At 52.8% G+C, this 25419-nt stretch overlaps 1 protein-coding gene and 1 pseudogene across 13 annotated transcripts in view; both read right to left on the bottom strand.

Annotated features, from left to right (window-relative positions):
• Positions 1 to 25419, bottom strand: part of MCPH1 (microcephalin 1) — a 156862-nt gene that overhangs the window by 89309 nt on the left and 42134 nt on the right. For all 13 annotated transcript variants that reach the window (XM_036228987.1, XM_036228996.1, XM_036228985.1 and 10 more), the window contains 2 exons: positions 14637 to 14674; positions 12809 to 12971 (listed from right to left, as the gene is read on the bottom strand). In XM_036228987.1, the coding sequence (XP_036084880.1) occupies positions 12809 to 12971; positions 14637 to 14674 (201 nt within the window). The remainder of the gene's footprint in view (positions 1 to 12808; positions 12972 to 14636; positions 14675 to 25419) is intronic.
• LOC118609512 lies at positions 10589 to 10707 on the bottom strand (annotated as a pseudogene).

The following is a 25419-nucleotide window of genomic DNA, read 5'->3' as shown; positions in this document are numbered from 1 at the left end:
GGAGGAAGCGCCGGGCGGGGGGGACGCGGCGCCTGCGGGGGCGGGGGGAGCGCCAGGCGGGGTTCTCGGGACCCCGCTCAGCCCTGAGACCTGTGTGCACACGAGCACTTTGTCACTTAAGTCTGCTGTCCCGATTTTTACTCCCTGACCAACGTTATGAAAAAAAAAAAAAAAGACTTAATAAGTTCAGTGAAAGAAGGTATTAGAAAATTGGCAATTACACTGAAATCATGTTTCTCCCTGGCTCTTTATAGGTGTTTAAAAACACTGAAATAACACGATGTTTACCTTAATTTTATCGGTCGACGTATATGATCACTTACGGAGACACACTGGCAGTATGTGTGGCTCGCGACGGATTCGCATGATTAACCCGGGAGGAAGAACGTAAGATGTTTCGCGATCGGGCTTGTTTGAGCCCTGAGGCGCCGTGGGAGACCGGCGCAGTGAGCGGCACGGCGTGCCCGAGAGCCCGGGGAGCCAGCCTTGGATGCGCGCGCGGCATCTGCGCTCAAACGCAATCCACATCGAAACGCCGCCTGGCTTCAAACAACCTCCTGGAGAAAATTCATGTTCTCTGAATTCGTCCCTTCTAAATGTTATGAAAATAAAACTATAAGGCTTCTACAGAATTTTGGTAAGTGAATTAATAAATTTTTTTTTTTTATAGATGACCCAGGAATGAATACTGTGTGGGTAGCAGAAAATGTGAATTTGATTGTAAGGGAATTGAATCGGAAAAAAATTATAAACTTTTTGCTTTAATTCTTTCATTAGCCAAACTTATCTTTACCTTGTAGAACCTCGATGTATTTAAGTAGGAGTTATTTTCTACCATATCGTCAGATTAACAGCTGCTCATGGAACGACTCTGTCGCGTAGGGCTGACTGTGCAGCTAAGTCCAGCCCAGGCACCACGCACGTGGCCTTCTCAGTTCAAGGCTGATCATTCTGCTCAACGGTGTGAGGCAGGGCTGCGGCCGTGAACCGAGCCAGAAAATGGTGCCGCTGTTAATGCAAGTCAGGAATAGCATCTGACACAAGGTTCCCAGAAAGAGATGAGGCAGCACCCGATGCCTCGAAAACGCCCGCCCGCCCTCCTCTGAAAAGACCAAAATCAGATGGGGGTTCTGGGGGGGACGGCGAGAAGTACAGAGAACACCTCACTCGACGCCGGCACGGACCCCGCAGCAGGACACGGGCGTTCTTTTCTGGGGACAATGATCAGCCTAGGAAAAGAAAGACACTCGGACTTCCCTCAGTCAAAAACTTCCATCCGCATCACATTATCTCTATGCCACTGAGGCGAAATGTTTCCATCAGCTTCTCAGTGCCTCATGATTTACACATGATTTTGTTCCCATTGCCTAAGTCTCTGGAATGAAAACACAGGCCAAACAGACAGAAAGGGGGTTCCTGGGGTCCACTGACGGGAGTCCCAGGATGACCCCTGCTCTACAGACCTCGCGAGAACCGGTCTCCAGGGCAGAACAAAGCGGTTCCTAGGTGGTGCCGCCAAGAAAAACTCCCAGGATTGGGAGACTGTCTGATGTGCAGACAGATGTGAGAGAATTAAAACGCTTTTAGAAATGTCAGCAGTAAATTGGTGATAGGTACATAGAAAACTAAGCAATCAAATAACTGTCAATAATTAGCTCAGGAAAACCAGGAAATCACCAGAAAGGAAACGGATCATGAAACACTAGATGGCTCAGCTCAAACAGCACTCACATAATCATCTGTGTGTGTCCACAGCGCATACAAAATCTCAAGGAAATTCAAACAAATTGCTACCCTGGTGGCTAGATAAGTGAGGGGAGGTGCAGGCAGTAGAGAAAGCTGTTTGGTCATGGACATACTTTAATCTTCCTTGGAAGGAAGTCTACACATAATGTCTGATAGGGGGAAAAAATTAGCAGGAAAAGCTTTTTATGTAGAAACAAGGTACCCTTAATTTTGAGTTCTCAAAAAAACTTTTTTGACTGAGGAAAAACAACAGAATTACTTCAATATATATGAGATAAAAGGAGGTTGGGATTAAAGAAAAAATAGCCTCTAAGAGAGATTTTAGGGTACTCTTGAGCCATTAATTCTCATATGATGATGATTCACTACTGGTATGAAAATCATAACTCTAATATGAAGCTGACTTAACTCACTTGAGAGCATTTCTGATCGTGTTGAAAACATGTGTTAACGTGCCCTATTTCTGATTGTAATTGTGATATTAAGTTTATTCCAAGTTTCTAGACAGCCAGCTGGACCAATCCCTGTTTCTGGCCCGGTCTCCAGAACATACCACCTACTACATGTACTCGTCAAACTCAACGGCAGCTGTGGCGGTACGCCGTGGGAGCAGGTCAGGGGGAGGGGGCTCCTTCGTGGGAAACCTCAGCAGTATTCTTTGCATACGAAAGAATTTATACTGTACAGAACGCCAGCTGACTGATTAACATCGAACCCGACAGAAGCGAGTCGCACAGACTTAACCCATGGGAAACCAGTCAATGTCAGACGGCTCCGAAGTGTGACTTATCCTTCAACCATTGCAAAGCGACCGGGCAGTCTCCATCTCTCTTCGCCCACCCACCCTTTCCTCCGCCAACTGGAAAAACATTGCTGCTAAGAGTTTATGGAGGTGTAGAGACATATGTTCAGCATTTGCAAATCTCGTCCTTCCTCTAGAATAACAAGAATAGTGGTTACTATGTTTTCACTATTTTAAGCTAACAACAAAATTATAACAGTCACACTACAAATGTTTTTTTCATCAGATTACATAGATTTCTTTGTCCCAGTTGTGAGGGTAATTGATTTTCTCAAACCACAAAACCTTAAGAGAATTCGCTACTATGTACATCGTTTTGATTGTTTCTAGAGGGAAAACGCCATTTGTTTCTTCCACCAGTAATCAGGCAAGCGAACTGGTTAGAAACACAGAACCTGGGCTGCGGGGCTAAACCAACCCCCATCTCTGCATGGCCTCGTGCTAAGAGGTAACCTGGCTGTCACACGCAACAGGACACGGCGTTACAAATCGCTAACGTGTACAGGCAGCTAATGAAATAGCTATGGCAGTGCAGCTATTTCTAGGTCAAACTTCGGGAGGAGAAACCAGGGCTATCGGTGGCGTGATCTTTAACAACAAACATTAGGGTGTTGACGCCCCGAACGCTTTGGAGCCAGCAAACAGAGGACGTCTCGTCTTCAGAAAAGACCAACTTGAACTGGCGAAGTTTCAACTCAATGACATTTGTTCCAAAATAAGCCATTCCTCTGTATTTTCAACGCATCTCAGAACATCAAGAAATGCTTTCTATAATTCCATAATTTAAAAATACAAACCTATTCAGTAGAAGTAATCCCTGCCTCAGAGAGGCCATTTTTCTCCTGTATTTTTTTTTTCTAATTGAGGTGAAATCCCCCTAGCATACGAGCAGCCCAGTGGCCTTCAGCACATTCACGACGCTGCACGGCCTCCGCCGTCCAGGTCCAGAGCCGTGCGATCCGCCCAGGGTCACGCCCTGTGCCGTCCGGCAACCACGGCTCGCCCTCCCTGCCACCTGTCCCCCGCCACTCCCGGCCGGCTTCCTGTCTCTGTGGACATTTCACGTGAAAGGCATCACACGCTACGTGGCCTTTGTGTCTGGCGTCTTTCCCCGAGTGTGATGTTTTCAAGGTTCAGTCAAGTTGTGGTCTGAATAGGGTGACTGACAGGTGCCAAACAAGGCTGGTTTCATAATAGTGACACCAATGAATACTTACTGAGTGCTTGCCGGGCACTGTATTGAGATGAGGAAGCTGAGGCTTGGGCCAGAGTGTAATTGCCTTACTTGTCACACAGCTGGTGAGGGGCAAGGTTAGCACTAAAGTTCACTCTCTTATCCATTAGTCTTTTAAAACACGTAAGGTGGTGTGCTGTGCTGGAATGAATAAACCAAAGTTTAAGGTAGTAGAAGATAAAACATTCTCTAGGCTATCTCTGGAAGCAGATGCCGGAAAAGAACGTGGGCCATGGACTGAGGAAAAGCTGAATTCAAATTCAAAATGCGCCATTTTCAAGTACTGGCACTGTAAGCAATTTACTATAAAACTCAAGTGATATTCGAGAATCGAATAAATTCAAGCCTCGGTATCCGCCAAGGGTCACCGTACAGACAGGCTGAGGGGGCACGTGTAAACCCCGAAAGAGACAGCCCGTAGCTCTGGACTCCTAAGCGGTGAACGTGGCCCGGAGCAGCCCCGCCCCGCCCGAGTGGGGCCGCGGTCTCGGGCACCTTCCTGCCCAGCGCGTGGTCCTGGACCGGCAGCTTCCACGCCACCTGGGGGCTGGCGGCAAGTGAAGATGCTCAGGGCCCAGGGCCATGGCACCGGAATCTGCATTTTCATAGATCTCCAGATGGGTTCATATGTTTTTAAGGCTTAAAAAGCACTTCTCAGCTGTTTCAAAAAACATGGCACAAAATCCAAACCTTAATACAGCCTATTTAACCAAGACACAGAAGATAAGCAATGAAGTACTAAAAATAGGTAGTTAAGAACTCCTTTCCCTTTCTAAGAGATACCGACAGACTAAACATCAGATAATAAGAGGAAAAAGAAGCTGCATGTTGATCCATGCTTGAATATTCTTACAGAAATGGTTTGCTATATTGTATACAGGCGTCTAAGTTAGATTTATGCAGCTTGGATTTTCCCCAATCTTTTCCAGCTTGCAAAAATAAAAACGGGTTATTCTTGGATCTGAGAGCGAAACTGCTCGCTACGAGCCGCTCTGTACATCTCGCTAAGCGAAGGCCAGGGGGCCCCAGCCCTTCGCCAGAGCACTCGCATGTGGGGTCCGGACATCTCCATAAATAACGCGAGCTCGTGTTTTTCTTATCAAAGTGAAAACAAAGAAATAAATATAACACATTCCAATATAACTAAAATAAATAGCAGAAACATCACTTTGCTTTATAAAAACAAAGTGGAAATTATTATTACCATAACAGACAATAATCCAAATATTATGGCTACTAAGAGCAATTACTGTTTTTTTGTTCTTGTTTCCATGAATTTGAGTTACAAAGATTTTTTTTGTTCTTAAATGACCACCAGGTAATCTTATTTTCATGAATTTTAACAAGAAACACACAACTTCATGAATACTTTTGTAATTTATAATGATGCACGGTATTTTTTCTATGGCGTCTTTAGCTCATCAGAGGCAAAAGTTTTGAGATTTTTAAAATAAATCACAAGTACGTCTAGCCATCCATCTACTCACTTATTCATTCGACAGGTAAGGGCTACGTTGCATGCTCTACCCTGGGCATCGTGTAATGAGGACGGATGGGCCCAGCCTCTGGCCTCGAGGAGCCTGCCGTTACTATGGAAACCGCACCTGCTGGCCGGAAGCACGGGTCCTTCGCTGTGCCCTCGGCCCTCGTGCCAATGCGGCTGCGTCTCAGCCTCACCACCAGAAACGCTGTTTACAACTTAACAGCTGAGATGAACCATCTGCTTCAACACAGCATAGCACGTGGACGACTGGAAATACTTAGAAGGAAAAGGAAGAGGCCTGCCCATAACGTCAAGTGTTTGTGTCCTGTTGTTCCTTGTTTTGCTGTTATTTAACAAGACGAAAACAGAGTTATGTCAAGCCGGGTTCCATGCACACGCGCTTCTCTGCTCCCGGAAGGCGCTCTCCGAGGGCGCGTGACGGGGCCGAGGGTGGGCAGGAGGGCGCACGTGAAGGACGGGGAGACGCAGGGAGCACCCGGGGAGGGAGCACCCGGGGAGGGAGCACCCGGGCAGCGAGCGCCGGCAGGCGCCAGTGTGTCAGACTTCACACAGCACTGTGCCTGAGCAAACGTAACAAAGAAGCTGGAGTCTGAGGCGACGGTTTGGTCAAATCAATTTTTTTTCCCAATGCGTTACTTCCTGTCTCCCACGATAGGAAACAGGGCAAATCCTGACTCAGTCTTCTTTTTCTCTGCGTCTGCCAGACCATTCGCCCACAAGCGGGAAAAACACAAGCTCTTCCCTTTGCTGAGCGCGGCAGCGCGAACAGCGGACGTCGGAGCTGCCAACGCACTTTTGCAGAACTGACGAAAAAAGGTTAAGTAAAAATTGAATCTGAATTATGTTATAAAATCGCCATAATTTTTTTTGCTATGGCTAACTGGGCCACATACAATCATCTAATTTTGAAGAACTCTGCTTTACAAGAAATTTCCAGAGAATAATACCTCACAAACCCTGAAAATAAAAACATTCTCAGCAATGTTTTTCTTGGAGGCCGGTTTATACTGCTAGCCAAGAAGAACATTTTAAGAATCCCCCAAACTGCATTGGGGACAAGGAAGAAGGAAGAGGACCACAGAGAGAGTCACTGCTTTTACACAAGGACAACGTGATCCTTAAAGTACGTCGCACGAATGCCCGAATCCTGACCCCAAAAGACACTGCGGCCCGTGACGTTCACCGCAGAAGTCAGAAAGTGGTGAATATTAAATTTTGAGGTGTAATTATGTGAGGTGGCTTTATAAATAGCAGTGGCTGTGACCCCTCTCTCAAAAAAATGTATCATGTTTGTCTGATCAAACGTCTTTAGAAAATTAGGAGGCCAGAAAGCAGCAGCAATTATCTTATTAAAGACTGAGGTAAACAGGGGAAGAGATTCAGTTCATTTCTACTTTTTTTTTTTTGCCAGCAATACTCTATTAAGATCAACAAACATGCTACACCACCTAGCTAGGGGGACACGTGGCGGTCATCGAATCGTAAGTGCACGAAAGGACATTTTACTTCAAGGCCCTGGACACCCCGGCGCTCCCCATCTCCCAGGGTTGGTCCTGTCCGCGAAGAGCGCGCGGGCGCCGCGCGGCAGCATCACCGCCCCCAGAATCCCGGAGCGGCCCCTTTGTGGGGACAGAACCCCGATGTTTTGGGGGAACGACCAAGCGGACGAGGACGCGTCGAGGTGGCGTCACAGGGCGGCGGTTCGAAGGGCACCGGAGGACCGCGGGGGTGGGGAGCGCCGTCCTAGGTCCCCGGCTCCCTCCAGAGCCGTCCGGACTCCGCCCACTCGGAGACAGGGACCCCCCCCCCCGCCCGCGCCGCCAGGGCGACTGGACTGGGCCACGGCCATGCCATCGCTGGTCCGGAGCAAAAGGATCATTTTTTTCACGTTAGGGTCGAGCGCTCCTCGAGTATATGAAGCGACAGCGACAAAAGACGGCGACAAAAGTGAGTGATGCGCGGCTCGCTGGGGGACGGGGCCGCGTCCGTCCGTCCGCCGCACCTGCTCGGCGCTCGCTTTGCTTCTCGCAGCGGCGCGCGCGGCTCCGGCTCCCAGAGGCCCGTGCAGGAGGCAGGGCGGCCCGCCACCTGCCGGGAGGGACCTGGCTGGGGCAGACCGCGCACCTTGCCTAAGGTTGCCGGCCAGCAAGTCCCCAGCGCCCCGGCAGTTCAGCGGACTCTACTGCAGTCTGACGTGGGGACGGAGGTCACCTTCACTCTCCGAAGTCCCCAAATCTGGGGCCAGCCCTCTAGCCTGGCACAACTATCCTGTACCGAATTTTTCTTTTCTGTTCTTTCTCTTTATTATCCTCCTAACTGCTAAGACATCAGAAGCCTGGATCTTGTGTTGCAGTTTTGCGGGTCTTCCAATTCAAAATTATCTCCACGTAAATAAATGCACCTGCCAATTTGGGCATCATAAATAGTGCTAAGTAATGGAAATACACGGGGCCTGTAAACAGAGCACGCATGTGTGCGTTCACACATGTGCATGGATGTGTTTCCGGCGTAATCATTTAAACAGGAACTACCATTTCATTCCGTTCTTCATCTCTGAATAGCACTTTGTTGATTTCTGCCTTCCTACCAGAAGGTATTGAAGATATGGGATACGGAAAAATAAAACATAAAGCTCTCAGACAGAGGTCACGTCTTATAGAAGAACTGTGGCTTCATTAGTGGCTCAGTAATAAAAAAATAATATTAAATTTTGAGGCAAGTGCTTTACGACTATTAGAATCACTATACTGGCTGGTACCGTAAGGACATTACACTAAGTGAAATAAGTCAGAGACAAGTAGATACCCACAATCTCGTATTTGTGGAATCCAAAGACAAAATACATGAACAAACAAAACAGAAACAGCCTCACAGATACAGAGAACAAACCGACGGTCGCCAGACGGGGGTGGAGGGGCTGGGCGGGCGAGGTGAAGGGGCGAGGAAGCGCAAATGAGCGGCGGGGTGGGGGGAAGGGGGGCTCGCGGAGGGGAACGGCGACACGGGGGCTCCGGGCTCAGTGAGTCACGTGACGCCCGGCCACTGCGCGGCCCGCCTGCGGCTAGCGCGCCACTGCGTGGCAGCTGTTCCTGAAAAGTTCTCGGAAAGGGGGTTCGCGCCTTAAAGGGAACCGAAGCGCATCGGACCCCGACCCTGGCGCGCGGAACGCGCCGCCCAGCGCCTCCGGCCCCTCGCGCCAGCCTTGGACCCGGGCCGGCTCCGGGCCCCGGCACCGTGCTCCAGCTCGTGCGGCCTCCCCGCCCCCGGCCGCTCATCACGAAGGGACGCAAACGGCTTCGGAGGGCGGGGACCCACGGCGACCTATTCCGTTCCCTCTACGAGCTTCTCCCCTGTAATTGTTCCTCCACGTCTGTCTGCCGACCGCCTCTCTTCCCGTCCGCGACCAGCGGCGCCCCCTGTGAAGGCCAGAAGCCCCCGGCGGGGCGCGGCTGCCCGGGCCCCTGTCCCAGCGTGTCCCGGTGTCTGGCGGCGGCAGGGAGCCGCGCTGTCCCCTGGCAGGAGCGCGTCCTCCCGACACTGCCTGGTCCAGCACCCGTCGAAGCCTTGGGGACGCCTCCCTCACAGACGCCCGCGGATGGAAAGGCCCGGGGCTCGCAGTGCGCGGCTCTGCGGGCCCGCGGAATCCACACGTCTGCATTCAGGGAGGGCGGCCATCGTCCACAGCCAGAATCTGTGACTACGTCACCCTTCATGGCGAAAGGGACTTCGAGGTGGGGCGACATCCTGGACCCCCAGGGGGACCGGAGAGGCCACGAGGCTCCTACTAAGTGCAAACCGGAGGCAGGAAGTCTGAGATGTGACAACAGAGGCAGAGGTCAGAGTGAGGCGACTGCGGGAAAGGGGGCCCCCAGCTGGGAACCGATGCCCATCCGAGCTGCCGGAAGGAACACACCCTGACCACACCCCAACTTGAGCCCCTGGAAAACCCATCTCGGACTTCTGACTTCTGGAACCACAGGAGAATAAATCTGTCGTTTTTAAGCCACTAAACTTGTAGTACTTTGTTATACCAGCCACAAGAAACCAATACAGCACTCTGGACCTTTCAGAGAAGAACTTACCCAAGGTGATGTCACCTTGGCCAGGTTGGGTGACCCTTGCTGTGGCATGTGCCGCTGTGGCTTGCCGCTGAGCAGTAGGCCACCGCGTGCGTGAACCAGCTGGTTGTCCAGCCACCCCCCGAGGGCCATCTGTGCTGTCCCCAGGGGCGCGTGGCTATTAGCGAAGCTGCCGCAAGCACTCGCGCACAGGCTTCCGGGGGAGCACAGGCAAGCCGTCGTTTCTCCGAGGCACGTCCCAGGAGCGAGGCTGCTGCGTGCGCGGCTGACCACACGCGAAACCTCCGCACCGTCCTGCACAGTGGCCGTGCGGCTGTCCAGTCCCACCAGCAGCACAGGGGTGTCCAGGCACTGGGCGCCCTTCCCAGAGGGCTGAGAGTCCGGAATGCGTTCCATGATTTAGCCACTTACTAGGTCTGTGGGGCACCTCACTCACTGTGCTTTTGAACTGTACTCCTCTAATGACGCGAAGTGTCTCGTAAGTGCCTGTCTGCCATCTGTATATCAGAGAGAAAGAACTCAAATACGCTTTTTGGTGGATTGTTGCTTGGGTTTGTTTTCTTATTTTTGAATCTTGAGAGTTCTTTATATATTCTGAGTGTTAAGTCCTTTGTCATGTGAGATTTGTAAATATTTTCTCCTGGTCTCTAACATTCTTCAAAGAGTAAAAAATTTCATTTTGATGAAATGTAAGTTATTAATTTTTTCTCTTACACGTCATGGTTTCGCTGTGGTCCCTAAGAATTCTTTGTCTAAACCAAGGTCATGAGGATTTTTCTCTTCTAAGAGTTTAATCATCTTCCGCTTTAGTCAAGGATCCATGTTGAATTTTTGTATACTGCATGAGAATGGGTCCACTGGTTTTTTGCATACAGATGCCCAATTTTTCCGGTTCCTTCTGTTGAAAAGACTGTCCTTTCCCCACTGAATTCCTCTGCACCTTTGCCAAAAGCAGTGGGCCGTGCTTGTGCGGGGCCATGTCTGGGCTCCCATTCCGTGACGTCCGCCCTTCGGCACACCACGCTGACGTGACAAAGGGCGCCTGCAAGCCAGGCAGTGTTCGTGCTCCAATTCTGTTGTTCTTTCAAAATTGTTCTAGCTCTGCTAGTTCCTCTTTCTCTAAACACATTTTATTTATTTATTTTAGGCGCGGCAACCCTTGGTTGACCTCACAGATCGCAAGGACCTTGTCAACTTACAATCCCTTATTTTCTTATTTTTTACACCTACAGCACTTGGTCTTCATAGGCGGTCTCCCATCCAAGTACTAACCAGGTCCGACCCTGCTTAGCTTCCGAGATCAGATGAGATAGGGTGTGTTCAGGGGGGCGTGGCCGTAGACTCTAAACACATTTTCGAATCATCTATGTGCTCAGCAGCAGATATATGAAAACAGAATCAGTTCACGTAGCCTATGAATGATTCTCCTGAGACTTTGGGAATGCGCTAAATCCATAGATTTGGCAAGGATTGACATTTCAACTACATGGAGTCTTCCAATCCATGAACGAATGTCTCTCTCCATTTATTTGTTTGATTTTCAGCATACACATGCTGTGCATGTTATGGTAGTTTTATGCTTACATGTGTCAATGTTCACCTTACAGCACTGTGTCCTGACATTTAATTCAGCTGGAGGTTTCTCGAAACCATCTCCATACACAATCATGTTGTCTGCAGGTAGAGGCAAATGCCCTTTACTTCCTCCTCTTGCCTTGTCACACTTACGCTTCGCCCGCTCGCGAAGGTGACTGAGTGACCCGGGTTCTCGCCTCAGGCAGGAAGACCGAGGCGGGGGCTCTGAGCACGGGGCGTTTGCTGAACAGCGAGCTTCCCTCCCCGCCTCTCCCTGGTTCGCAGGCTGGCGAATGCCTCCGAGGGCGCCGCAGGCGGAACCGGCCTCGGGCTGCCGCTGCACGTGACCAGTGCGCGACGCGGGCGGCGGCCTGAGCAGACGCGGAGGCCTGCGGAGGCCTCGGCAGCGGCAGGAAACGCCAACCCCTCCGGCCGGCTCAAGTGCCAGAAGAACGGGGTGGGTTCAGAGCCGAGCACAAACCCACGTCTCCATAAAAGAACTTTTTTCCCCCTCTGGGACATGAAGAAAGGAAGAGCTGACTGTGAACATACACTGTGAACCAGACAGACAGCAGGGTACTCGACCAGCAAAGCTGGAGTGATAAATGCTCTTTTGTGCAAGTAAACGAGGATCGGTACCCACAGTTAGGGAAGGGAGTCCCCAACTGCCACCACTGCGAAGAGCACTTCTGGGGGAACGTCCGCCTTTTCCGCTTCGTGGCTTGAAGCACTGCCGTCTTGCACCTCTTGCACCAGAGGGCTGCGGGGTGACATCGTGACACGGGAAAAAGGCCGCGGCCATCCTTAAAAGTACAGCTGCAGTTTGTTTGCATGTTATGTTTCTACTGGTTTAAATTAACGCAGTATTAACATGAAACCTCCTTGGGGGAGGGGGAGGAAGGGAGACACTTAGCAGACGCAAAACAGTAACACAAGTAACGGCCGCTGCGGCCCGCGGCTTCGGGAGCGGAGTACAAGTAGAAAGAGTAGCAGACAATTTCGATTTTCGTGAATAATGAAAGCGATGATTAAAAAAATGAACCACCTTTAGTGCACAGAAATAAGGGCGTGTGATGTCACAGAAAGACATGCGTGAGACACAACATCTCCCAGCGGGGCTAAGTGAACATGTTCCACCCTAAGCAAATCTGTCTGGAGAAACCACCACCGAGCTCTTCAGGCTTTTAAGCCGTCACTGGCACAGGCCGCGTCATGTCTCGGTCGAACACAGAAGAGAGCGATTCGACCGTGAGAACGTGTTCTGTGCCCTCCTTCCCAGTCTGTGCCGCGCTGGTGCTGCGGCCGGCGGAGGGGTGTACGCCCGCCCGCCCCCCCCGGGCCCCCTCCCCGGATCCCACGCTCACCCACTCCCCCCGCCCCCCCTCGCACCCCGACTCCCCTCGCGCCCCCCCGGCCCCCCCCCCGGACCCCGCGCCCACCCACTCCCCCCGCCGCCCCTCCCACCCCCCTCGCGCCCCCGGGGCCCCCCCCCGGACCCCGCCCGCGGACCCCGCGCTCACCCACTCCCCCCCGCCCCCCTCCACCCCCCTCGCGCCCCCCGGTCCCCGCGCCCACCCACTCCCCCCGCCGCCCCTCGCCCCCCTGACTCCCCTCGCGCCCCCCGGGCCCCCCCGGACCCCGCGCTCACCCACTCCCCCCGCCCCCCCTCCACCCCCCTCGCGCCCCCCCCCGGGCCCCGCCCGCGGACCCCGCGCTCACCCACTCCCCCCCGCCCCCCCTCCACCCCCTCGCGCCCCCCGGCCCCCCCCCCCCCGCCCCCGGTCCCCGCGCCCACCCACTCCCCCCGCCGCCCCTCGCCCCCCTGACTCCCCTCGCGCCCCCCGGGCCCCCCCGGACCCCGCGCTCACCCACTCGAAGGCCAGGACCCAGCAGCCGCGCGCCAGGCCCAGCAGCACGTTCAGCGTGCGCCGCGGGCCCCCGGCCAGCACGTGCGTCGTGCTGTCGCACACTTCGGGGGCGACGGAGAAGCCTTTCAGTTTGTCCACGACCCGGAGCACGATGATCTGCTTTCTGGCAAAAGGGGGGAGAAGCGAAATCAACGTTTGCTGAACACGAGCACCGAGGTGATCACACCAGGACACGAAACAGCGAGAAAGCTAGAATTTCACACTGACTGGGCCATGGAGCTCACGTCTTAATTTCTTTACGGCCCGTAACACGAAATGTGAGGAAATTAAGAGAAAACCTCAGCGCTCGACTCCTACCGTCTAAGCTGACGGCTGTCAAAGGCCTTGCCACGTCCCCCAGGGGCAGGGGCGCCCCCGGCACCGGGCCCGACGCCCCGCGTGCGGCCGGCCGGCTCTCCGCACGCGGCCACCTGCCTCGCGGCCCTCGGGGCCCACTGCGCGCGGCCGGGGCCGGGCCCCCCGAACCCCGCGACCACTGCGCGCGGCCGGGCCCCCCGAACCCCACGACCACTGCGCGCGGCCGGGGCCGGGCCCCCCGAACCCCGCGACCACTGCGCGCGCAGCACGGGGTCCCCGCGGGGCGCCGGGTCGGCTCTCGGGGCATGTCCCACGGAGGCGCACTTCCGCGGGGTCCGCCGCGCCCCCCTTCGGGCCCGCCCTTCCCCAAGCGCGCTTCAAGCGTCTGCGTCCACACGGAGACCCGCTCCCCCTCCCCCTGCCCTAACCGAGCGGCCCCCGCGCTCCCCGCTCCCTCGCACGGCCATCCTCCCAACGCCGTGCGCCCCGGGGAACCCCCGGTGACCCCGGCACGCGCCCCGAGCTCGGGAATGACCCCCGCCCCCGGTGCCGGGCACGCGGGGGCAGCGGCTGGCTTATCGAGCGACGCCGCCCTGACGCCGTTACGGCTGTGCCGCCCCCGCCCTGAAACCGTGTCAAGTCAACGACCAGCGGAGCCGGACTCGAAATCCGGACGCAGTGTCCGGGCCTCAGGAACTTCAGGTGAGACGTGCACGTGGGGAGAACGAGGGAGAGAGAATCCCGCCTGAGTAAGACGGTTCACTTTAAAACTTTTGAGAAGATAACTAGCTGTTACTATCTATTTGGGGTAAAAACACACTTTTAAAAATATGACACTCATAGTCTATGCTCCGTCTTGCATTAAAGAGTGTTCGCTGTACTTCCGAAGACGTCGACTCGGGCATCAGCACGTCCCTTTTTCACTAATTGTCATGTTTGAATCATCAGTCCTTTCAACTTCATGCCGTGGGTAGGAAAAGGGTCCTGCTACCGAAATTGTTTTAAACACTCTTTTTTTTACAGTCCATTTTTCAGTGAAGCATCCCAATGTTTTGATGAATATCTTAAAACCTATGAGTGATATAAAGAAACACGGTTTCCCCCTCTAAACGGGAATTCAGAACTCTGTGACAAAGAATATGGCACTGTATCTTGGCTGGACGTGCTTTCCCGTGTGAAAGGTCTAAGGCCGGCGAGCTGTGGGCGCGGCCTCGTGTGGAAGGGGCGAGCCATGGGCACGTTCCCATGCAGACGGACGAGCAAAACCTCTCGATGCCACTGAGCCGCTCGAAAAGTCTCCGTGGCAAACTGGTCGCGGCCTTCGAACCACCTTTTCTACTTCTGACTCAGAGTCTGAGCACAGAGAGAACAGGGCTGCGGTGCAGGCCCACGGATGGCCTAAGAGCTCAGCACCGCGGCACGGAAGACGGGCTAAACTGTCATCGGAGTCATCAAAACCATGAATACTTACTCAGATGGCATGCTCGTCATGACTAATGTCCTCGTTGGCTAGAGATCCAAAACAGAAGGAACAAAAAACAGTCAGAAATATTTTAAAAAACATTTTTTCCCACAAAAATAAACTTCATTACGTTTTTTGAAAAGTTATGTCACTTAAAAATAAACATTTAAGCATATATCAAAGAAAAAATACTTCATATTCCTGGAAAACACCAGCCCAAGAGATAGAAACTCAGATAATATCCCCAAACCCATCCAGAGTAATCCAGGACACGGGGCAGTGGAGAAGGGAGAGGTCCCTCCGGAAGTCCGTTCGCCCAGTGAGCTGCCGCCCTGGGGCGCTGCCCTGTTGGTGGCCTCCCGAGGAAGGGCAGGGCTGGGGGCACACGCTTTCGCTGGCTCAGGGAGCTGTCCCTGGGGCAGTGGGGCGCGGTGTCCTCGCTCCGGACGGGCCTGCAGGACCTGCCTGCCGCGTGGAGCACCCACGCCCCGGACCCCCAGGCACAGAGCAGCCGGATCTCGGGGCTGCCTATGTACGCGCTGGCATCTGCTAGTAATCGGAATTGTAGAGGTTTTTATTAAATATAAATTTTTAAATATTTTTATTTACATAACAAAAGCATGCTTATAGTAAAAAAATAAATAATGGCTCTGGAAATACACCATTAGGCATGTAAATTCCCCTATGATTCCGCCAGCCAGAAAGGGCTATTGTTTTCTACCTTGGGACACATCTCGCCAAATTTCCTTTGTCTGTGAGGTCTATACATAATTTAAAAATGGACTCACATGACTCACACATTTTTGTGACTCATGATAAGCTCCAAATGCAACCGACTGCGCAGTGGAGCCATGAACTGACTGACCGCTGCACACATGCGTGTCTTGGACGGCCCACGTGGATAAATGGGGAGGGGGAAGGAGAGGCACTCGGAGGACCCGGTGGACACACCTGTGGAGCCGAAGGGGCCTGCGCGCCACGTGGCACTTCTGGGGGCGGCAGAGAGAGGAGAATGAGAGAGAATGAGTCCGTCAGTCCACGGAGGAACTCAGAGCAGCGGCGGCTGGGTCACGAAGGGCGACCGCGTGCCAGCTCGTCGCCCCTCCAGCAGAGGCCGCTGTCGGCTCCCACCGGCTGCGGGCCCGGCCCGCTGCGCTGGGTCTGGGGTCAAGGCCTTTCCGTGGGAACCTCTACTCATCGAGAAGGACTCTGGCTGACCCCTGACCCTGATCTTCAAGGCCATGCCTGAATGGTAACCAGGCAGGCCCAGCGATGGGACCAGCCCCAAATGAAATCTTTCTCCCACGGAACCGTCCACGAGCAGCAGGGTTCCCTCTGTGGGAAGTACCCAAACCCTGGGACCGGGGAGGAAGGGACACTGGAAGGGCAACTTCCTTGACTTCTGCTTGAGCCTCTGCAGCTCTCAGCTCCACCCCCGTGACTCCGCCCTGAAACCTAGACTCTCCCTCTGTGAGTTCCCTCAGCCTCGTCCTGGCTTATGCACCGGCCACAGGCGACAATCCCCATTTCATATCGCTAGCTTGGACCTGGCTCCCGACATCCAGACTCAAATGTTCTACTGCTGCTTGATACCTCCGCTGGAGGTCTAACAAAGGTCCCAAATCTGACACATTCTAGTCGGGCAGTTTGGCAAGAAAGAGGAATGAGAAGCCTCCAGCCTGGAAAGGGGCAGGCACCATGGTCCCCACTCCCGGACGGGCCAACCACACGTGGGGGAAGCCCCGGAAGAGCGGGCGGAACTAATAAGCAGCTCCCGCAAAGTCACGGAATGCAAAATTCAGCTATGTTTCTCCATGTTAGCAATGAACGATCAGAAGATAAAATCAAGAAACACTTTCATTTAAGAATACGATACTTAGGAATAACGTTAATAAAGGAGATAAGACTCGTACACTGTTGTAAAATTAAAAAATGTTAATGAAATACAGACCTAAATAAACAAAGACATTCTGTGTTTACTCATTAGACTTAATAGTGCTAAGATATAAATACCATCTAAAGCAGATTTAATGCCATCTCTATCAAGAACATTTGTGGCAATGAAAAAAACCGTCCTAAAATTCATATGGAATTCCAAGGGGACACAACCAGCAAAAACACAAATTTGGAGGTCTCACACTTTTCGATTTCGAAACCTTCTACAAAGCTACAGTAATCAAAACGGTACGGCCCTGGCATAAGCATGAACGCTGACGCAGAACCGAAGGCCCAGGACAAATGCTCACGTCTGCGGTCGTTAGTTCCGACGAGGGAGGTGCCAGCAACTCCCCGGGCAAGCGGTCTCTCCAACGAATGGGGCTGGGAGAGCTGGGTGGCCACGCACGGCCGGATGGCCTCGGACCGGTCCTCCAGATGCAAAACTAACGCAAAACGGACCGAAGACCCAAGTTTAAGAGCTAAAGCTATAAAACTCGTAGAAGAAAACGTAGGGGAAAAGTCTTTGGGACACAGGGTTTGGCAATGGTTCCTTAAATACAGCACCAACAAGCACAGGCAAAACAAAGAAACAAACTGGACTCCATCAAAATTAAAAACAGGTGTGTATCAAAGAATGCTATCCAGAAAGTAAAAAGACAACCTACAGGATGGGAGAAAGTATTTGCCAAAAATATATCTGATGAGGGTTTAACATATAAAGAACTCCCACAACTCAAAAAACGAAAACAGTAAAACAAGGGTAAGTGGGCAGACAGACATGGTTCCAAAGAAAAGCGAGTGAGTGATGAACACAGGACAGCTGTTCTGCATTGTTAGTCGTTGGGGAAATCAAACCCAAGGCCTGAGCGAGGCACTGCGTCGCATCTTCCAGGTTGGCTGCAATGAAAGACGGGTCAACCGGCGAGCACCGTGAGGCTGTAGAAGCCAGATGCGGCTACCGTGGAGAAGTTTGGTGCTGCGCCCAGAAGTCAAACACGGAGTCGCCACGTAACCAGCACACTCGCTGCCACGTACATAACAAAACAACCAATGGAAAGCAGGGACCCAAATGCCTGTGTGAGAACTGTCACAGCAGCATTGCTCACTGTGGACAGGTGAAAACAACCCAGGAGTCCATCGACAGAGGAGTGGATGAAATAAACCCGGTACGCACACGCAGTGGAATATTATTCAGCCACAGAAAGTGACAACGTTCTGATACGACAGGGCTGGCTCTTCAGAACGCGCTGAGTGAAAATGGCCAGACAACATGATATCGCACGAGTCACTTCCGTGAAACACCTAGCACAGGGCGGCTCGAGGGCAGGAAGCAGGCGGAGGTCACCAGAGGCGGGGGCGGGCGCGCGCCTTAATTTTGGTGACAAAGCACTTCGGAAGTAGACGGTGGTGGCCGCTCTACGTCAAACACTGTCGCTGAGCCGCACCCCTAACCTGCTCCTCCCACGGCTTCGCCTGTTAATGGCGACCCACTCTCGCCCAGGTCAAAGGCATCGACATCATCGACCCTTCGCTCTTTTTCCCTCACACCCCAGGTCCAATCCATCAGCACATCCTGGGAACTTGACCTTTCAAATCTATCCCGAATCTGACCGCAGCTCGTCAGCTCCACCCGACATCCCAGCCCATCATCGCGCACGGATCACCGTCCAAGGCCCTCGAATCATCTTCCTGCTCAAACCCCTGAGACTTCACATCCATGCTCTGTGCACACACAGGCAGATCGCGCCCCTCCTGACCTCGCTGGCCCCGCCTGCCACTTCGGGCACGAGGCCCTCTACCAGGCGCCTCTGCTCCCTGGCTGACCCCAGCACTGACCCTGCTCCAGCCACAGTGCCCTTGACCGTGACAGACCAGCTCCCAGCCCAGGGTCTCTGCACCTGTGGTTCCTTCTGCCCGGGATGCTCTTCCCTGACACCCGTGTCTCTGGGGCTTACTCAAGGGTCACCTTCTCAGGGAGGGCGTCCCTGGGCCACCGTCTGAACCATGGCCCCACGGCAAGACCCTGTCTCCACCCCTCCCCCCTTTGCCTGCTTCTTTCCAGCACTTATCACACTACACGCCTTACTGATCTTGCTTACTGCCTCACCACTGCGCCCCACTTAGAGTGGAATATGAGCTCCACGAGGGCAGGACCTCGTGTTTGCTTTTCAACACCCCCCTACCCCCCAATCCCCAGAACAGTGCCTGGCAGACAACAAGCACTCATCGTATTTGTTAAGTATTTATTATAAATGGATAAATATAAAATGGGAAACAAGTATGTGTATATATACATATATTTCATATACTCTTTTAATCTATTCTAATATCTTATCTATTAATACCCCCAAGAAAAGAGAATCAAGAACAGGACCCCTACGAGGTCTGCGTCAAGTCGGGCTTACATAGTGGTCAAGTGGTCGCTTGATAGTTCCTCTCATCCCAGGCTGGGGGAGGGGAACTGTTTTTATAAGAAAACTCAAAATCCAAAATAGAAGTCTAAATGACAAGAAAAAATATACAAAAGGAAAAAAAAAGAAAAGAACGCACTTCCACGTCCCTCTGACTCGGACTCGGACGCCTGATAAGGAATCTGGAAGACTAAAGGTCATCTGCAGAACCCAGCTACAAAACCCGCGTCACGCGCTCTCCCTGGAGGACGAGCTGCCCGGCGCCCAGACAGGCAGCGCATGCTCAGGAGGCCTGACGGCCGGCCCTGGCCGGGGTCGCGGCGATGAAAAGGAAAGGGCGACTTTATTACTAAGAATGACATGTCTCCTTATCTGATCTATGAATTAGGAACTGGAAAATATATCCAGTATAATTCTCCTGATTAATCAAGGGCGCTCCTTAAAAAAGGACACGTCTTGGTATCTGCAAGTTATCTAGAAAGGAGTAATACGGTTGACGGACGGGGAAATGCAGAGCCACATGATGAACAGGAGAAGCTGTCACGGAGTCAAGGCTGGAGGGAAAACTGAACCGTCTTTGGATGGCAAGGAGGGTCCTCGGTGGAGACCTGCACGCACACGCACGGACATGCACACGCACAGATACGCACACACACGGACATGCACACACGCACGCACGGACACGCACACGCACGGACATGCACACGCACACACACGGACATGCACACGCACACGCACGGACACGCACACGCACGGACATGCACACACAGACATGCACACGCACACGCACGGACATGCGCACACACACGGACATGCACACGCACACGCGCACACACACGGACATGCACACGCACACACACGGACATGCGCACACACACACACGGACATGCACACACACGGACATGCACACACACACGCACGGACATGCACACGCACGGACATGCACACACACGCACGGACACGCACGGACATGCACGCGCACATGCACGGACATGCACACACACGGACATGCACACACACACATGGACACGGACATGCACACGCACGGACATGCACACACACGCACGGACACACACGCACGGACATGCACACGCACACACACGGACACACATACGCACGGACACACACACACACGCACACGCACGGACATGCACACGCACAGATACGCACACACACGGACATGCACACACGCACGCACGGACACGCACACGCACACGCACGCACACCGGCCAATGCTCTTCTTATGGGGTTTAAGCCTCTCATTGTCCTAGGGCTGTTTTACAGATCTCTTTGTTGTAGGAAATTGATAGCAATGCAAGTGATTCTTCTCTACAGAAATGCAGAATCTGTCCATTGGGGTCCAGTGGACTTCCTTCTCCCTCTGGGGAAAAAGCCAGCTTTGACCCATTAACAAAGCTGTCTGGGCACTCCTAAAGGCCTGTGGACATGTCTGCTCCGAGGATTCTCCTCTGAATGGGACACAATGGCTTTCTGGTCCCATCACAAATGAGCTAAAAAAATCTGTTTTCTATTAGTAAGAGAGGTATGACGTACCTTTAAAAAGATCATCTTTTAACAGTTTTGGAGGTCTTCCAATAGACTGACAGCTGGAGGCAGTCTGCCTCCCCGGAGGGGCAGTCTCACGCAGGTAGCAGGTAGGTACTCAGGTAGGTCCCATCCCCTTCTGTCGGCTCCCAGAGAAGACTCCAAGTGGCCACAGAACTCTGCTGACTCTCTGCCTTTTTGATGTTAATTTTCCTTCCTACTAGTTTTAACTTTGTTTCGTTTCAAGGATGGATAAGGAAAGGCATGCCTCAGAGACACTGCGGGTTTGGTTACAGACCACCACAAAAAAAGCGAGTATCGCAATAAGGCAAGTCACACAAATTTTCTGATGTCTCAGTGCAATAAAAGCTTTGTTTACACTATATCGAGTCTATTAAGCATGCGGTAGAATTACGTCTAAAAATATGTGTATACCTTAATTAAAAAATACTTCATTGCAAAAAAAAAAAAAAAAAGAAAATCTAACCAGCACTGGCGCCTTCGGCAAGGCAGTCTTTCTGCCAGTGGCGTCTGCCGTCCGCAGAACGCAGGGGCGTCCGCGAAGCGCTGTGGGACCAGCCCTGCCGCACTCGCCCTCCACTGGACGCTGGGGGTTTGGTCGCCTGCTGTTCTGCATAGGTTAATTCGGGGGGTTAGCGAGACCTAGTCTCCTTTGGGTGAGGGACAAAAGACCTGGTCTGTTAGCCTTTTTTTTTTTTCCTGCTTGATTATTTGCCCGAGCTAAAATCAGTTAAGATTTTCATGCCCACCAGGAAGGAGCATAGCTCTTCGAAGTCTAGACTGGTTTTCTTATTAGACTTTACCCATGACCAGTGGCTGAAATTATAACTAACTCGGAATGTTTTAAGAATTCGAATCCACATAGCTAATGTATTTGCAAATTAAGACTTATTTTATAATCTGAGTTATCCACATTACATATAAGACAAACATACATTTTATTCTACGTGGGTTTATTTTTCAACTTAAACAGGTTTTCTGATTAAAAAATAAGATTACTCCTATAATGTTGAAGATTTTAAAAAGTGTAAACTTGTGACAAATCGAATCAAATGATTGCCCTACGAGCTTTTTACATCAGTGCTAATTGTGTTCTGTGACGTGTCAGCGTGAAGACCGCTTCCAGGGCCGTCCGTGTTCACCACGCAAGGAGGCCGTCGGGCTGTGGGGGCTGCAGAGCCTCACGCGGCCCCTGGGGAGCCAACACGGAGCCCGTGAACCCCTCACGGGGACGAAGTCACGGCTTCACGGCAGCGGCTCACGGCGGCCGATGGCGCGGCCCGAGTAAGAGCCGGTCGGCTGCAGCCAACGGAGCGGCTTCGCTCCCTTCCCTTCTCTGCGGGTCTCCCCGGCCCGCTGGTAGGCGACGCCCGGCCTCTTCCGGCTCGGCACGCCCGCGAGCCAGACTGATTTTCATTCAATAATAAAAAATCTGAATGTGCTTCAGTTTATCTCACATTAGGTAAAATACACCTTGGTCCCATACTGAATTAATTTAATAATCGTTGGGCCACTCAGCGAGTTACAGGCCAGTACACTGGAAACGCTGCTTCCCAAGCGTAACTTCAATTGTATATATTTTTAATTAGAGGCCACAGGGAAGCTATTTCTTTGAGTCATGGCGACAGCCGTGTTCATTTTCGCCACTTTAAAGGGGCATAAGGGAGGCACGGGCGGGACGCATCCCCCCCCCCGCCCCCCCAGTTTTCTGTGAAGTGTAATTGAGTGACTCTGGCTAGAAAGTATAATCGATATGAAGCGCTAAGTTTACGCAGAGTGATACCGACAGAGGAACAGAACTATGCACGAGCCTTTGTCTTTTTGTTTTTAAAATGTGATTTTTGTCTTTCTTAAAAGCAGCGGTTTTCGCGTTTCACGGTCCCCGGCCGCCTCCGTGCTGCTGAGCCCCGGGAGAGCTGTGGCGGGCGTGGATCCGCGCTCCGGGCGGCACCATCGCAGAGCCGCAAAACCGTCGGACCTGGACCTGCAGACTGCAAGAAGACGCTGCCCGCCGAGAGAAGCCCCTGGGTGTCCCTATTAAATCTGCTGTGACCATGGGGACACCCTGACCTCCGACCTTCCGCCCCGAAGTGTCCGTCTGCCCCGGCGAGAAAAGGCTGCTGGACGCAGTGCTGGGAAGCCGGGTAATAACGTCGCCTCGTCACCCCTGACTCTGAAAGGAAGCTCGGAAACGCGTCAGGAGTGTCAGCCAGTGCGCGCGCGGTGGGGGGCTGTTCTCACGGCTCCCTGATCGACGCCTGAGCCTACAATATGAACGTCTCGTCCCGATTCTCTGTAGCAAAACATTGCTATAGAAAAAAATTAAACTCCAAGGACATCATTTACACCTCGTATCATCCTGGCGATTTTCCCAAGGACCCCTGGAAATCACAAAGATGAAAAAACGTATGCACGCACACACGCGTATTTTTTTTCACTTGGTGCTAGGTTAACGAGGTCTGCCATGTCACTGCTGAGGGCAGAGTGCCCTGGGAAGAGCTGGGGAGTGGGAAGGGCCGCCCGGCCTGCCCGAGCGGGGGTCAGCGTGCCGCAGGAAGAGTCTTTGCGATGGGCTACCTCCCGGCCCCGTGCTGCGTCTCCGGGGAAACACCGGTCGGGTGCCCTCTGACAGTGCCGAGTCCTCGTCTGCGTTCCGGCTGATCCGTGCTGTCCTCAGACGACATGGCGCCGGCGTTTCAGTCACCACTTACAGTGTTCCCTGGGGCGGGGTCTTGCTTTTCCACTGCGAATCTCGCACCTTTCAGGCCAATGGCTTTCAACTCTGGCTGCACAGGAAACTCGCCTTCGAATTGTTATGAAAACACAGAAGCCCGCGCCTAATCCAGGCCGCCGGTTTTCTCTGCTTGTTATTCTGACGTGTTCTTAGTAGATTTACTGCATCTCAGGAGTATTCTGCGATAGCTCAAGATTTGTGTGCTACAGCAACGAAGACAAAAAGGAGTTGGACTTAAGATCATCAGGAGGCGGAATAAGTGGACCTCGATCTTGGGGGCGAGGGAACCTACAGGGATGGCTTCCAGGTTACGCCTGGATGGAGAGGGGGCGCGAGAGGGAGACGGCACGTGGGTGAGTGAGGGCCTGGGGAGGGCGAATGCGAGTAGCCGAGACGGGAGAGGGAAGCTTCCTCTCTCAGCACGTCGGTGGAGCGCTGGGCACTGTGCGGCGAGCGACGCACATCCTGCTTCTCTTTAGCACGAGGTGAGAGGTCCAGAAACGGGCAGTTCAAAAAAAAAGTTACCCTTCACAAGTTCTACAAGTGTCTAATCACTATGTTGCACACCTGACACTGACATGAGCCTGTGCGCCGACTCTAAACTGAACACTACTGTAACACAAGTCACGTGCCTGGAAAAAAAGCAACCAGCAAAAAAAAAAAAAAAAAAAAGAGCTCTGTACTCGAACTGTAACGTCAACATTGTAAAGACTTTCAGGGAAAGAAGGAGACACGTCACTCGGGAATGGTATGAGCAGAGAGCCGGGACTTTCTCTAGTTCTAACAGGAGGGCAGAAACGACACCTTGGTTTAGCTACGTCTCACGGGAACAGCTGATCCGTTAGCGACAAGCCCGAACCCCTCATTCCCCTCCCCACCCCGCACGGGAAAGCGACCACGGACTTCGGGGGGCAGCCTCTGGCATCTCCCAGCACCAGCGCCGCTGGGCCCTGTTCGGAGACCAGGAAGTTCACTTGTTTCCGGGGGTTGTTCATGGGTTTAATTACGTTCCTCAGACATGGGCAGAACCATTAGCACAAAGCACACATCTTGACATTTCAGCTAGAAGTATGAAGAGCTCAGGAATTAAAAAGGACAACCAAGCCGTATCCTACGCCGGCCTCGGGAAGAGGAGACCCCTCTGCCTTACCGCTGGCGATGCAGCAACAGAGCATCGACCTTCCCCACTGTTATCTGCTCACATCTCGCACGTTTAAGGAGTTCAAGGCGTCCATTGTAGGGTGCCTGTGACAGGGAGGGGCAAACACGCCCCTTGACGGTCACCGCAGGGCCTTCTTCCTTGAAAGGAAAAGCGCTGTCCAGACGCAGCCAAAAGCACCGAGGGGCAGGCAGAGCCGACAGCGAACGGGGCTCGTGCGGAACCGTCCACCACCCGGCGGAAAACAGCTCGCACACGTGAAACGCTGCTTTTCCTTTCAGCAAAAGCACTTTCTGGAAGCTCTACTGTAGTCAGAGGAAAGGGGAGGAGAGAGAATGTGAACATCTGGGAAACGGTCTCGTCGATATTGTTGCAGCAAGATCAAAGGTAGGTCAGCTTAAACCAATGCACTTGTTTTATCAGTGATAAAAGAGAAACATTTTAAAAATAAAGCATTCTTTGGAATGTTCTGGGTTTAGGGACCATTTCACAGATACACAGTGAAACGACTTTTCTGTAAAAGAGACTGAAATAAGGAGACGGCCACACAACGGCCTAGACTGGTGACTCCGCTGCTGCCACAGGCCCGCGTGGCGTGGCTGGGGGACGCGTGAAGCCCGTCCGACCCCGGAGGACAGAGGGCCAGACCGAGCGCGACGAGACGGGGCCTGCGAGTCACTCCCCGAGGGGCTTCTCCTCTCCCGATGCCCCGCAGCTACGCCACTTAAAGAGACGCTGGTCTGTGCCAGCCAGAAGCCCGCTCACCACACGCACCCCACAGGCTGCTGATACATTCTGTGCTCTAAAGCCGGGTTTACTACAGAAAACGGATAAAATCTTTAAGTTTCTTACACTAGTTGCGGTGTAACTTGTCCTTTCTTGTATCTTTTTCCTTATGTGCAATTCAGTCATTAACGTCCGGATTGTTTTTAAGAAATACACATAGGTCACCTCACCGCTGAAGACATTTTATCTAGCAAACTT

The sequence above is a fragment of the Rousettus aegyptiacus genome, unplaced genomic scaffold (genome assembly GCF_014176215.1).
Source record: "Rousettus aegyptiacus isolate mRouAeg1 unplaced genomic scaffold, mRouAeg1.p scaffold_m13_p_11, whole genome shotgun sequence".
NCBI lineage: Eukaryota > Metazoa > Chordata > Mammalia > Chiroptera > Pteropodidae > Rousettus > Rousettus aegyptiacus.
This window is presented reverse-complemented; position numbering and strand designations above follow the sequence as displayed.